Here is a 15,804-nt window from a genome sequence, read left to right on the forward strand (position 1 = left end):
CAGCAGAGGTTATGGTCTGAAGCTCACAAATGCTAATTATGTGATCATAGTTCTGGTATTGATTCATGACTGGTGTTTTGGATTTATTTACAGACGAATCTAAATCACTATTATTAGTTGTCAGAGTTCAATAATTTTGGTGCATTATGGTAAGCTCATGTTTCTGTTTTTGACCAATTATGGCTTGGTTGTAAAGTGGTAAAGTGCCAGGCTTTTTATCAGTCACTTACTACTTCCATTCAACTTTGTCAAAAGTGTTCCCTTATTCCAGTTTTATATTTCTTCAGTTGATCTTCTAAGATAAGTGGTGGGATCAGTACTACATTGCATGTTCCCAAGTTCCTCCAGCACCCAAACTAATCTTGACAAGGTCAACTCCTCATAGTCTTTCTGTTCTTCTGTAAATAATTCATGATAATATTTTGCAAAAATGACCTATTAAACTAATAGTTATGTAATATTCATACCTATCGATACCTGCCTCCTTTGGAATTTGAATGATTACATTTTTGTTAAACTTGCACATCAGGTGGATAATTTTTTTCTTAGTATGTTTTCCAAAGGATCTCAATAATTCTGAGAGTGTGTCATCTACTCGGCGTGCCATGTTTCAGCTTAGATGTTTTAGCACTCTGTAAAATTCTCCTTACAGTACCATATTTCCCACCTAATATTCGTCTGCTTCCTTGTTCCTTTGCATAATGTTTTCTTCAGGTTTCTTTCTCTTGTCTAGCCCTTCATATATACCTTCAATCGTACAAGCTTCTCTTCTTTTCTTAGTACTGGCTGTCCATCTGAGCCCTTGATACTCGCATAGCTAATTCTCATTTCTCCATAGATTTCTTAATTTTCCAATAAGTGACATCCATCAATGCCATAGTTGTGCATACCTCTACACCTTTGTGTTTCTCATCCAGTCAGTCCTGCTTTTCCGTTCAGCAGATCCTGTGCTGTGTTGTTATGCAGGGTGTTTCAAAAAGAGTGACATGATTTTGGATATTAGTAATTATGAAACAAGGGACATGCCAGCAAGGAAATGTGTGTCGTTTGAATGGGCATGACCTAGAGCTTCAGAAAATTACTCGTGGATGCCAGTCAGTGTGTCTTCTCAGTTGGCAGTCAGTCAGAATTAAGATGATGATCCCTCAACAGAAGGCATGTTGTGTGGTGCAGTTCTCAAAGAGTGAGTCAGTGATTTCAGTCCAGCATGCTTTTCATCGACATTTTGGCATTGATGTAGCTGCAATTAAAAACATTCTTCATTGAAGAGACAGTATGCTTGTGCAAAGATAAGAGTCCAGGTCAACATTGCACTTCTGATGACTGACATGGTGGAAGGAATTTAATAAATATTTGAACGGAGTCTACAAAAGTCTACTCACTGTGCAAGCAGAGAACTGGCAGTACCTCATATGACTGTCTGGCAAGTGTTAAGGCATCGTTTGGCCTGTAAACCATACAGGCTACAGCTAGCTCAAGCTCTTCGGGTTAATGATAAAAGGAAACAGGTTGCCTTCAGCAATGCTCTGCTAGAGGATATGTAAGACAATACATTTTTATCATGGTCAATTTTCTGTGATGAAGCAACATCTCATGTTAGCAATAAAGTAAACCGGCATAACATGTGCATATGGGGACAGTAGAATCTTCATGATATTATTGAGCATAAAAGAGACTCACCTAAAGTGGATGTTTTTGTGTCATTTGTCATGAAAAAGTGTAAGGTTCCTTCTTGTTTGAGGAAAAAACGGTGACTGGAATGAGCTATCTTCTAATGCTCCAGAATTGGCTTTTCCCACAACTTCAGGAGGATTCCGATGACTTCATTTTGTAACAGGATGAAACTCCACCACACTGGCACTACAATGTATATCAGTTTCTCAGTGATACTCTGCTTCACTGCTGGATAGGGTGCATGGGATCGCAAGACACTGCCCTGCATTCTTGGCCTCCAAGATCGCCAGATGTGACCCCCTGCTCTTCCCCCCCCCCCCCCCCCCCCCCCTTTGTGGGGATATTTGAGGGAAAATGTGTTCATATCCCCTTTATCCCATGACATAGAAGAAGTGAAGAACAGAATAACAGCTGCCATAACTTATCTTCTAGATATTGTTTGTGCTGCTCTGGTGGACACACAGAGCATTGTTAAAATTTCACGATTTTTTAGTTTGTTCTGTATCAGTAAATATGGAGTTTTGTAATCAGGTCATCCATTTTTCATGTATTTTCTCCTTTCGCCAATTAAATTCAGTATGTCGTATATTACCCAAGACTGTCTACTGGACCTTGTCTTTTTGCAAAGAGTCTGAAAAATGCTGTCGCTTAACCCCTCTTTAAGAAAGATGATTAGAGAGATGCTAGTAACTACTGACCATTTTCCAAATTTTTTGAAATGATGATTTATTCTAGAATAGTATGTCACCTTAGCAACAATAATGTCCTCAGAATATTGCAGTTTATTTTTCAAAAGAGTTACTCTACTGATAATGCCATTTTCATGTTCACTCACCAAGTTTTACAAGTATTAAACACATTGCCAGAAAAAATTGCTACACCCATTTAGAGGTTTCCAATTCACTCAAGATCTATAGTTGCAACAGAGCATGTGGAGTACATGAAATGATTACATTTACAGATCACCAGCACAAGCAATTCTTAGGTACGAGATATTGACCCATGCTTGAACACCAATATTAGTACGTGGTGTAGCATACAGGGGCAGGTGCTCACTTTTGCATCAAGTACAGATGGCAAACACTGTCCTGGGATATGTTATGCCATGCCTGTTTAACCTGTTCTCACAGCTCTGTAAGAGTTAGTGGTTGATGAGTCACTTCTTGTCGCATCATATCCCCCACGTGCTCAACTGGAGACAAGTCTGGATATAGTGCTGGCCAGGGAAGTTGCTACATATCTTGCAGAGCGTGTAAAGTTTCGTGGGCAGTGTGTGGATGAGCACTATCCTGTAGGAACAATACACTAACCTTCTGTTATGACAACGGCAAAAGAATGGGTCTAGCAACATTCTGTATGTACTAAGTGCTGGTTAGTGTCCCCTCCAGAAACACCGAAGGTGAAAGAGACTTGTAGTGTATTGTACCATAGACCATAAGTCCTGGGGTGCGGTCAGTGTGTCTTAGTGAATGCACTCTGCAAAACAGTGCTCACCAGTTCTACATAATATGCACGAACAACTATCACTTGTGTGCAGGCAGAATCTGCTTTCATTGCTGAAGAGCATAGCGTGCCATTTCATGTTCCATGTGATTCTCTGATGGCACCAGTTGAGCTGTGCATGTTGATGCTGTGGCGTGGGTTAGAGGTGTGCATGCCAGTAGTCCCATTGCTAATAACCGGTTCACAACATTTCATGTTGACGTGTCGGCACTCACAAGTCCTCTTATCTGTGCTGTGGTAGCCGTACATTGTGTCACTGCTGCCCTTAAAATACGATGATCCTTTCAGGCATCTGATGGATTGATCTCCAGAACCTCATCTACAGCGGTGAGAATGTTCATTTGACCGCTGATACCAGTTCTGTTGTACAGCTGTGACAGCGCATTCAACTTGTGTGATAAATCTGTGAATGAACCATCCCGCTATTTGGAAGGCCACAGTTTGACACCTTTCAAACTTGCTCAGTTCACTGTAGGAAGCACGAGTGCATGTCTGTGGCTTGGTTGCCTGCTTACTTCACACATTTGCACAACACTGAGCCTTCTGGCTGCGAGAATTTTTTGTTAAAGAGTAGACACAGATGGCACCCTGTTAGCTTTGCCACTACGCTATCTGTTGGCAGATTATGTTGAAACCATTATCAGTACTCTACTGGGTGTTGTGTGCTGTCCTTAGGTTAGTTAGGTTTAAGTAGTTCTAAGTTCTAGGGGACTGATGACCATAGATGTTAAGTCCCATAGTGCTTAGAGCCATTTGAACCATTTTTAGTACATCTACTATCCCACAGGGGGCATATGCCATCATCAGACCAAAATCAACATGCTCTTTCCAGGTGTACTATTATATATACCGGTATATGACATTTGACTGTTGAACCATAGTATTCTCCTAAATAAATGGAAGTTTTGTGGGGTTGATGGTATGGCCAACCAATGGACATCATATACCCAACCAAAAGGATGCAGAATGTTTGACTTAGTAATTCAACCAATATTATCCAGGGATGTAATTCTGCCTGGAAAGAAATCATGTATGGAGTTCAACAAGGCTCAATCTTAGGTCCGCCATTGTTCCTCATGTAGTAAACAAATTTACATCTAATATACAACAATCAGAATTAGTTGTTTTTGCAGATGACACTATTAATGTCATCAGTCCAAGCATATGTACAGAAACAGAAGAAATGGTAAACAATGCTCATAAATGTATCATTGGTTTTCTCCACATTGCCTTGCCCTTGATTTTAAAAAACAACTTATTCAGTTCTACACATACAAGAGTACTACACCAATGATAAGTGTAATACATGGTGAGGAAATAGTAAACAGAGTGGAAACTTAAAATTCTTAGGTGTCCATATCGATGATAATTTAAACTGCGAAAAGCACTTTTTTAAAGTCAAACACCCCATTGCACCCCCTCAGATTTAGTGGTAACATGCCCCAGTGGGTAACCCGCCAAAAACTGAACACAGATCAAGCGTGAAAACAGGAAGGATGTGTACTGAACTATGAAAAAAGTGAAATAGGAACAGTGAATGGTCCAAGCTTCACAAGTGTAATATTAAACTAAGTTGAGGAGCCAAGGCATCGTGATTACGTGGTCAGTGTTGAACTGTCAAATGGGTGAGCCATGTTCAAAACTCCCTAATACCATTTATTTATTTTTTTCACAACATTATTTACTGTGCATCTGGTCATTGAAATGTTTGTTCCCTTCCTGTAAGCTCGTCAGTTGGTTATAGAATATGAGTCATGTGGTAAGCATACTTTACTGTCACAAGTAAACGTGATGAATAGTGAGAGCAGGCAAGATACCACATAGGTGGCTCACAGAAATGAAAACAACAAATAAACGGGTGTGAACTATGTTAACAACAAAGGAATTCAAGAGTCAAAACTTCCAAAACAGAACACAACTTCAAAAATGTTAAAAAATATACATTTTGACAGAGCACAGAGAACCTGTGTGATTGTGAAACTGTTTCATTCATTTGTTGCAACTTATGTGACAAACTATTATGTTTTCATTGTTTCCTTGGGAATGATCACATTCATGTTCATGTGAACACCTAAATCAGACAAGGAGGCATATCTCACTCTCTTACCAGGTGTATAAATTCGGTGCGTTGGTAAGAGCTTCCTATTATATGACATACGTACTGTAACTAATGCCATTTATGACACACCAGACATTTTTTCCGGTGGAGGATTTGGTTGACTTGTTGCCTTCTCATCAAAAGTTTACGGTTCCCATTCACAAAATTCACATTCTTTCAGCTGCTAATAAAGTTTTTGCAGAATCAACTGTCATTATAGGTCCCTCCTTTACACTTCGCTGTTGCAAACGGACGTTACATGACGACACAGACACAAATTTGAATACAGCGAACAGTGTGGTAAAAAATAATAATAATTGGCAAAAGGGAGATTTCAACACAGCTCTCCCACTTGGCATTCTAACACCGTGACCTCTTAATCATGACACTGTAGCTGCTTCTGGCTGCCTTATATTGCACTTCCTATCCTTGGACTGTTCACATTTCTGTTATGCTTTTTTCCCCCACAGTTCAGTACAACTTCTTCCTGTTTACATGCTTGATTTGTGTTCAGTTTTTGACGGGCTGTGCACTGGCCCCTCTTACCACTACATCTGAAGGGGGGGATGCAATGGCGAGTTTCCTTTGTTAGAATCATTACAAATCTGGGGTAACTCATCTTTGAGAAAGAAAGTCTTTTGTTGCTCATAAGCGCACTTAGGAACAATATGTGATGTTCACCCATGGTCATTTTGTAGACATCTGTTTATGGAACTGGGCATTCTGACTACTGCTTCACAGTATATTTATTCCCTCATGAAGTTTATTGTAAATAATCCACTACAGTCCAAAAGAAACAATGATATGCATAGTTACAGTACTGGAAGCAAAAATGACATTCATTACTCCACAAAAAAGACATTCATTATTCCACAAAAAAAATAAAAATAAAATAAAATAAAATTGTGTGGCATTGTTGGCTGGGACACCCCATCCAGGGAAGTTTGATCACCAGGTTACAAGTCTTATTTCAGATGTTTCAGATGATGCCACATTGGGTGCCTCATGTGTCAGTGATGAGAGGAGATGATGATGATGATGATGATGATAATGATGATAATGATGATAACACAACACCCATTCTATGAATGGAGAAAATCTCCAACCCGGCTGGGAATCGAATCCAGGCCTACTGCATGATAGACAAACACATTACCACTCAGCTAATCAGGTGGACATTACTCCACGTTGAAGTTGTCTTAGCACAAGAAGGGGTGCACAATGCTGCAGCAAAAATTTTTGATCACTTACTCAGGAATATAAAATGTCTGATAGATAGCAAAGTAAAATGTGAAAACAATTCCAGAGAATAATTTCTGTTATTGCAATGTGTTAAAGATGGTGGGTAAGAATTACTAACTCACATCTGTGTATTTGAGATAAATAAACTTATAAATTTTTAGCTAGTAACCGTATTCAAAAGTGTGATGGACTGTAAAAGACTCATTACACATCATTACGATTTATTGTGAAACATTATCCGTCACTGACACTGCATGTGACAACATGTCTCAATGACACCAGTTTGTCTTCTGCAGTGTTCCTTTCCTCCACGGTAGTCATTAGTTGCCTAATGCTATCTCTGAAATTATCATGAACCTCTGCTTCTTTTGGCTTACACATGTCCCATTTTCTCAATTCTCCACCTTTCTATAATTTCTTTAGTTTTAATCTGCAACTCATAATCAATAAGTTATGGCCAGAAACTGCATCTATCCCTGGAAATGTTATGCAGTCTAAAATATGGTTTTGAAATCTCTGGTTCACAATTATAATCTGTCTGAAACCTTCCCATGTCTCCACATGTGTTCTGTTTGTACAGTCATCTGTCATCATTGTTAAGGCAATTGTGTTCTATGCAAAATTCAGCAGGCTGCCTACCCTGTGATTTCTTTTTCCTCGGTCTCAGTTCTCCTAGTATTTTTCCTTGTGTTCCATGTCCTATTATTGGATTCAAGTCTCATAACACAATTTTGTATGCCTGAACTATCTGAATAAATTCTGTTATCTTGACATATATTCTTTCAATCTCTTCGTCATATGCAGAACTAGTGGGCATATAAACTTGTTCCATGGTGGTGTTTGTTGGCTTTGTTTGTGGTAAGATCTTCACTATGTTGTTCATAGTAGCTCACCTGCATTCCTATTTACTTAATTGTGCTGCTTGTTTCAGCCCTGTTTGATTTTCCCTCCCTTACACACACACACACACACACACACACACACACACACACACACACACACACACACACACACAGAGAGAGAGAGAGAGAGAGAGAGAGAGAGAGAGAGAGAGAGAGAGAGAGAGAGAGAACATTGTACCCAGTGCTTTTATTGTACTAAAATACTTTTGACGTGTGACATTTTCCAAATCATGATGCGTGTTGTGCAAGTGATCTAACAAATAAATATGGTGAAGCAGCTAAGGCAGGCCATCCAAAATATAACCGAAATGACTAAATATATCAAGGTGTGGTGTTCCCTGAGGTATAAGGGATAATTTGTGACTTTCTTAAATCGAAATATATACTTTTTGTGGATTTGGGGAGAACCTTTGGAGAGAACTTCAACGATATAATATGTTGGGGACTTGAGCAAATAGTAACAAGATAACAGTTCTGCAAGCCAGTGTCCTGCTGTTAGTAGAAGAGGTCCCACAAGCTCAACCCTACTGTTTAAAATTTAAACAAACATGTAACTTTGGTATGGTTTGTGAGATTGTTATTATACAGCCATATCAAGTGTTCAAAGTGTTGGTCTTGGACACTAATACATGCTACCAAGTATTAAATTTCATTTGGACTTACAGCAGCACAGACCTGTGTTATACATGTCCTCTCACGGTGTTTATGTTTTCTTGTAGACCTCTTGTTTTAATTTCCTCCACCCAGATAAAAGTCCAGAGGTTTTAAGCTTGGTGAGCTTGCAAGCTATTGTGTCTATCCCAAATGACCAGTCCAACAATCTTCAAATATTCCATTAAGAAAGCTGGTAATTATCTGTGCAGAATGGGTTGGACATCTGTCCTGTTGGTACCACATGGATTGCATTGTCAAGAGGAATTCTTCCTGTAACTGCAGCAGCATATCTGTTGGGAACTTTAGATATTTGTGGCTATTTACAGCCCCCCCCCCCCCCCCAATAAAATAGGAGTTAGTGATGTGATTCTTGAAAAGCCTGCACTACAGACTGACTGACCATGGTAGTTGTGGGCACAGAAATAATGCATCACTTTCCAATTTTCAGGGACAGCATTTGGAGAACTGTAACCAATTTTGAATGTCACTGCAGTGCAGCTGTTGATGGAACAAAATGTGATGAGGATGAGCTGTGTTTAACTGTAGTATTTGCAGAACACTCCTTTTGCTGATCCTACTCCCTCATTCAAGCAATCTTGTAGTGAGACATGGGCAGTGTGTTACCATTGCTAAAATAATAGTTTCATTTCTGTTGTCAGTTAATGTTCTTTTTCATTGGCATATTTTATTCTTTTATTATTCACACTTTGAGTCTTGAAATTTTTGTACATTGTTTGCAAAGACGAATTGTGATGCATCAGCACAATCAGAATACCTTTAAGGATACAAGTGCACTGCTGCTCTAAAAGTTTGGCAAAAACCGTACCCACTTTTTCAACTGTCCTGTACAATGAGTAGTGCCATGAGCAAGTTGTCTGATCACTATAACAGGAGACCACAGATTGATGGGTTTCAAACACACAAAATGTACCTGGGATATGTGTTTGCTTACATTTCTTGCAGTAGTTAAAACATTTGTGGGATTTCTTCTCCTGACAATGGTACAGTAGTTTGTGGTGCTGCTACTTTGTTACTATTTGATCAAGTTTCACATGTTAAGTTGTTGAAGTCTTCTTCAAAGGCTATTTTAATGCCATTAAAAGTATATAGTTCTGTATATAGTTACTGTCATAGTTTGGTAGCTATAAGCATTAAAAATCACTTGCATATGTTAGAAAATTCACCACATTGTCCGCCAAAACTTAGCAAAAACCTCATCTTGATATAATTATTCATTCTGGATGTATCTGGAATGGGCTGTCTTAGCTGCTTCATACTGGGTAACTAACAAATTTACAGATGGTTCACACAATTACCAATCACACTCAATCCAAAGATATTTCTAACATCATTACACGACACCTTTGTAAAAGTTTCGTCCCCTCAGACTTCCAGGTTCACTGCAAAGATAGGTGTACTAATTCAACATCATCTCAATTTATCCATAAATTCCTTTTTGAAGTGTGGATGAAAATGTGTGTCACCAGTCAGATCACAACATCTGGTTGTCTTGCACCATGCCATTACTCCAAGGATACAAAATAAATTTCTCAAGATTATCATACTGTGCAATAAAAAGCAGGATTTCACATAGATCTCTGTTTACCATTACCTAACCTGTGACAGCAGATTCTTTCTTCATTTACTTGTACCATGACCACCAAACATTGTGTTATTGTAAATTACTCAACAAGATTCCTACAACATTGTGACTGTGGAATGAGGAATAATATGTATCCCTTACTGCAGTATGGCTGGCTGCTGGCTACCCCCCCCCCCCCCCCCCCTTCTTCTTCTTCTTCTTCTTTTTTTTTTTTTTTTTTTTTTTTTTTTACTACTACACACGACCTAATAACTCTAGATGATAGTGTGTATGTTGCATTTAGTGTTTACTACGGTTTTGTGGTCTTGTGACTCTGCTGGTAATGTCAGTGTTTCAGTGCTCTTTGGTCTTAGAGATCTTCATGGCACTTAACTTCCATTTTGCCATAGCTTTATATGTGGTAAATGGCGGTTCACACTGTGATTATTAAGATTCATTGTGGACCTGAACTTCATAACTGACTTGGTGGTCTAGGTTATTGTTTGCAGTAAATCCAAGGCACGCCAATCTAATATAACTATTCCAGGTAAAGTGCTGTGATGTTCAAACAAAAACTTTGATTAATGAGTGTTTACTTTTTCACAATACATTATGTGCTGTTTGACATACCTACTCAGATTTCAAAAAGTAAAATTATATTTTTGTGGCCTTTCCTCCAAAAATACTTCTGTTACTCAAAATTTGATATGGGTTTACAGCAAAAGTGAAATCCTTGTAGACACAGTATTGATGCTGTGTTCTTGGTGGGCTTAAATTATTACCTAGAAAGTTCCAAATATGTTATTTGGCTTTTGGTTGTGAGTGCTTTGAAAAATTAGACACAAGCTAAAATGCAATACCATAATTTCTTCTCTCTTTACATCATTACTTCATTGTTGCACCACAAGTTTTTGCTTCACACTGCCTTCATTCATATTAGATGGCTTCCAGTTCCTTCATTAAATGTACTTTATCTATACTAATTTAAGATAGTAACTTCCTGTTGTAAATAGGATAAAAGTGTTTTGTATTGTATTTTAACAACTCACTGATTTTCATTTTTGTGTTTGTAGGCAGCAACCAAAATAATTGAAGTGAACAGCTTAGACATATATAAGAAGAGGGTACGACCAATAGAAAAGCAGGCAACATTTGAGTCAAGAAGAATGTGGCTGAAAGTAACAGAAGCTTTAAAAAATAAGGATATCATTGCTGCAACGGCTCACAAGAGACAGGTGAGATTCCTAATGACTCACTCTACAGCTTCTCTAAATATGTGAGGGGAAAGTATTTCTGTAAATGCTTGAGGTGAATGTCAGAATGATTTGTTAAATGAGACCATGGGCAATTTCCATCCCTACCTTTGCTCAAACCGTACTTATTGCAGTTTCTTTCGTGTGGCCATAACTTGCTTCCTTTCTTTTAATTTGTACGTACCCCGCACCTGATGCTTGAAAATAAAGGTAAAATTATACTCACTACTCATTTTCCAACCACAGCAGATATTTTTTGTAATAAGTTGATTTGCAAGCATCTTACTTGTAATTTTTGCATGGAACCCATTCTGCAGTATGCAAGTGTAGTGGATCAATTGACATCCACATGGAAATACACAACTCTCTTACATTACACTCCAGACTCTATTTTGATTTGTTTACTTAAATACTGTATCAAGTTCTTGTTGAATTACTCAGAAGAATGATATGTTTTGATGGTTATGCTAATATTATCCTTTAGTATATAACTAAGATTGCAGTCAAATGAAAGAAACAACAGATCTCTAAATATAGCTGTGTCGTGTAAGACAAAAAAGTAAAGTGTTCTCTTTGTCATGAGGAGAGAGTGAGCAACTCATCACTCAGTCATCAGCATACGTGACCTTTAGAATTTTCCCTTCCTGTTCATTACACTTTGTTTCAAAAATAAATTACTGCACTGGACAAAATATTAGTCTTTCCCTGGAGACATCACACTAATACTGTGTAACACCACATTTACATTTGTTAATGGTATCAGTTTGGCAAGAAAGAGAATCCACAAGTTTCTCCAGGTATGCCATATCCAACTGAAGCCTCTCATTGATAATTAGCTCCAATAGGACTACCAGACTGCAGGTATGTTGATTACTGTGATTCAGCAGACCAATGAAAGTGTGGTAGGGTACTTGGTTATTCGTCAGTCCATAAATGTACATAAGCAGCCCTCTGAAAATGGCTGGCATCATTTTGGAAGATGACAGTGTCCACAGCATGTGCATCATGAAGATGTAAAAAAAGGGGCAACACTTGGTCACTGAGTATGTTAAAATAAACTTCCTAGTTCATGTTTATGGTAACTTGAGAGTGTGGACCTAAGCCATGGTATAATAAACACTCCAAAACATCACAGAAATATATGGAACCTGACCTACACCCTCCACATATTGTGGGTTAAATAACTCATTGTGCTTTGCATCAATTGAAAACACGTTCTTTTAGCTATTGTTTCTGTGTTGTTTGGCTGATGGAGAAGTGCAGCTTTGTGCATCCCTATGAGCAGTGGCCTTTCATGAGGGGCCTCAACTCCAAATGTCCATTGAATGTTGCACTGTTAGCTCAGAATCTGGTTGAGATGGATCTGCAATTGCTGTTGGGTTTGAAACTGATTGTTGTTGAAAAAATGTTACACTCATCTCCTATTCCTGTTGGAGAATCTTTTTAAGACTACTGTTCTTAAGCCATGTTGCATGACTGCAGGTAATACACCATTCCTCATAGCCAAACTGAATAGTCCACATAATACACCAAGAAGTTGGGGAACTTCATTCACATTATGGTTGTGGGCATATCTAGACATGATGGATTCTTTCTGCCATCCTGTCACTGCATGTCAACCCGTCTGTGCTGTTACTGTGCAACTGACTGGCACATGCACACCACTCCACTGCCATGATCTCTATCAGCAGTGGAGGATAATATGACCACATGCACCAGTGCTACACCAACTACAGCGCTCCAAAGGCATCAGTGTTCTCTTTTAAGGGGGTGAAAATATATTCTCTTATGAGCTTATTTCTAGCTTGCAAAGTTTCTAACTATCAATCAGTGGCTTCAGTTGGATATGGCATATCTGGAGAAACTTGGGGATTCTCTTTCTTGTCAAACTGATATCATTAACAATTGAAATGATGTATCATACAGTTATTTATATTTTATATATCTGATGCTGATTCATAGTGTTATTTCTCTTGTTGTGTTATGAACTTTTTTTTTAGTTGGAGGAACGGCAGCGAGAAGGAGAACGGAGGCGGAGTGAACAGGGAGAGTCTTTTCCTACTTCTTTCTTCCACCAGATCAACCAGTCTTGGGTGTATAACAATACCCTGTGTAAACTGTGAAAGTACTGCCAAAAATTCCATGGTGCAAACAGCTGTGTGTGGAACTTAAGACTGAATGCTATAACTACACAACTTGAAACAACGAACCTAATGTAACATATCACTTGGAACATATGTCATTGTTGGTTTCAAGCGAAATCAATGGAGAAGAACTGCAGTATAACTATAAGAAAGAGTTTTCCCTGTGTTGGCTATAAAATTTATAACATCTTAATTCTGTTAATAGTTTTGGAATTGCTAACAAATCAATAATTTAATTATTCATTACTACAGTGACATAAGTATTGCATTCTACACTGTACTTATTTTAACTGGTACTAATACAGATGCTGTGTGTGTGTTTGTGTGTGTGTGTGTGTGTGTGTGTGTGTGTGTGTGTGTGTTTCATCAGTGATAAAAAAAAAAAAAAAGATTTTGAAAGTGTAGACTGTTGCTAAAGCCATCCTATTTCTCCAAGACATTTTATCCACAGTGGAACATATATGTATATAGATCTGGATTTTTCTCATTAGATATCTATTTTTTCTGCATGGACACTGCATTTGAAGGATTGTTGTGCACTAAAGTTCAGTGAGTTTTAGGTTCTGTTTTGCACTGAAAATTGTACAATCTTCTCAGGAGTTAAATTATAAGTGTACTTCATGTCATGAAATAGAGTTGCTTGAATTTCTTTAAGTTAAAACATATTTGTTCTTGCAACATGGACTGCCAGTTTTATCTTATATTGCCCTTTGTAACTACAATCAGTGATGTCTGACCACATCTCCAGTAAACTTCATGATGCAAACAAACATGTTATTTTTACAGTGACTGAGTTATGTTTTTAAGTTATCGGTTCATACATTTTGAAAAATGTATTTGTATTTGTCTTGCCAATAACTTTGTCTGTCTGCATATATTTGGCACCATGCCATCGTGGTTATGGCTGTGGCTGTGATTATTGAAGATAATGTACTTCAGATATCGTGATGATTAGGGATTAAGTGTGTAACATAGTATATTTAAGATTGTAATGAGTACATTATTTGTACTGTATCATGTACATGTCAGCCTTTTTTTTTATAGATTTTAGTACAGGTTTGAATAGCCAACCCCCACATGCACCACCACCACCACCACCACCACCATACATCTTCCCTTGCCAAATAATGATGTTACAGTAGAATTCCCATGCTGACAGTTTGTAAAATCATTTATTCGGAAAAAAAATGTGCAAGCAATAAGAATAGTGTGGTTTTTAGTCACAGTTTTCAATCACAATTTATATTTTCATTCAGTTTCATGCTGCTTGTTTTCCCCTGTCCAATATTACGTTCATTGAGGCGATTCATTTCTGCTGCAGTTTCCATGTGCAACTGTACTGATTGGTATGAAAACAGAAAATTTTATCCCTACAACAGGGGAAAATATGATAACATATTTCACAGAGTTTGCCCTAAATGTTTTGCTGTTCGCACATTTTGGTACAAATGTCCTTTTCTGCTTGATCTGTGATATATTTCCACTGTAATACTGGTCAAATCAATTAATTGTACAGTTTACAAATTTTGCTTTTGTTTTATGTTTTTTATAAATTCTGATTGATTATTGAAAGATTTTATCTTGTAATTGAAAGGTACTTACTGCTCTTTAATTTTCATCATGTGTGGTTAAAGGTATTATTATGATATTTTTTATTACTGCTGTAATTATTATGTAGTTTTACATACTAATTTAGTGTATTTTAAAACAGTAATAACTTTTTGAAGTTATGCCACTGTCCTTCTTCTGAAATCATCCAAAACATTTGGTTAATTACTAAAAAGTAGTACCAGCTGGACAATGCAGGCTGCTTTTTGATATCTTAGTATGTTGAAAGCAGAATCTTGGCTGCTTTTTGATATCTCAATATGGTGAAAGCAGAAGTCTTGTCATGCTGCACGTGTGTGTGTGTGTGTGTGTGTGTGTGTGTGTGTGTGTGTGTGAGGGCATGGAGTAGCAGGGGTGTACATACACACATACACACACCTGCATAAGGTAGAAATGTGTTACAAGTGTTTTGTGTTGTTGTGACAATGGCATTATATTTCTTTTCATTGAGAGCTAGATGATGTCATGTGCAGTAGTGAATGTGATGACCATAATTATGGTGCTTGGACTGGTCCTGTTACAGAATTTCTATTGATTTTGATGTGACATAATAAGTTGTTTATGTTCTCAGTACTTATTATAAATCCTGGGTGTCCTAACTGTTTCAGCAATGAGATGTAGCTGTTACACCTCCAGTGAGATATGATACTTAGGTAAAAATTTAAGAAGCTGTAATAATGTTGAAAATAGTTTTTTCTTTCCCTTTGTTAAAGATGCCTGTATTAAATTGATACTTGTATATTGTTATAATCATCTTCCATAATGAAGTGAACTGTTCAAAATGACCTGCATAATTTGCAAGATGAGAGGAAAATGTGTTTAAATAGATGCATTATTTTCACAATTCATAGTGAAGCACAAACAAAAATAAAGAAGTAATAAATATTATAATGCAGTCTCACTATATTTCAGCACATCTGAAAGTAGAACCGAATATAGATCAAATAGAATATTTAAAAATTAATAAATAATTGCACCATATCTGAGTATGTGAGGTACACAAGAAGAAACTCGGATTTGCAAATAGTAATATTGTAAGGAATTGGAACATATGTTTTGTACATTTCAGAGTTCTGAGAAATCTTTTGATAAAGTAAAATGTGGTGATGTCATCTTGATTTTTAGAAGAGTGTACAGACACAAT

At 37.5% G+C, this 15,804-nt stretch overlaps 1 protein-coding gene across 4 annotated transcripts in view; it reads left to right on the forward strand.

The window, feature by feature from the left end:
- Window positions 1-13,414, forward strand: part of LOC126470102 (oxysterol-binding protein-related protein 11-like) — a 197,960-nt gene extending 184,546 nt beyond the window's left edge. For all 4 annotated transcript variants that reach the window (XM_050097675.1, XM_050097676.1, XM_050097674.1 and 1 more), the window contains 2 exons: window positions 10,729-10,890; window positions 12,909-13,414. In XM_050097675.1, coding sequence (XP_049953632.1) covers window positions 10,729-10,890; window positions 12,909-13,031 — 285 coding nt within the window. In that variant the 3' untranslated portion in view covers window positions 13,032-13,414. The remainder of the gene's footprint in view (window positions 1-10,728; window positions 10,891-12,908) is intronic.
- Window positions 13,415-15,804: the final 2,390 nt, after the last annotated feature.

This window comes from Schistocerca serialis, chromosome 3, assembly GCF_023864345.2.
Source record: "Schistocerca serialis cubense isolate TAMUIC-IGC-003099 chromosome 3, iqSchSeri2.2, whole genome shotgun sequence".
Classification (NCBI taxonomy): Eukaryota; Metazoa; Arthropoda; class Insecta; order Orthoptera; family Acrididae; genus Schistocerca; species Schistocerca serialis.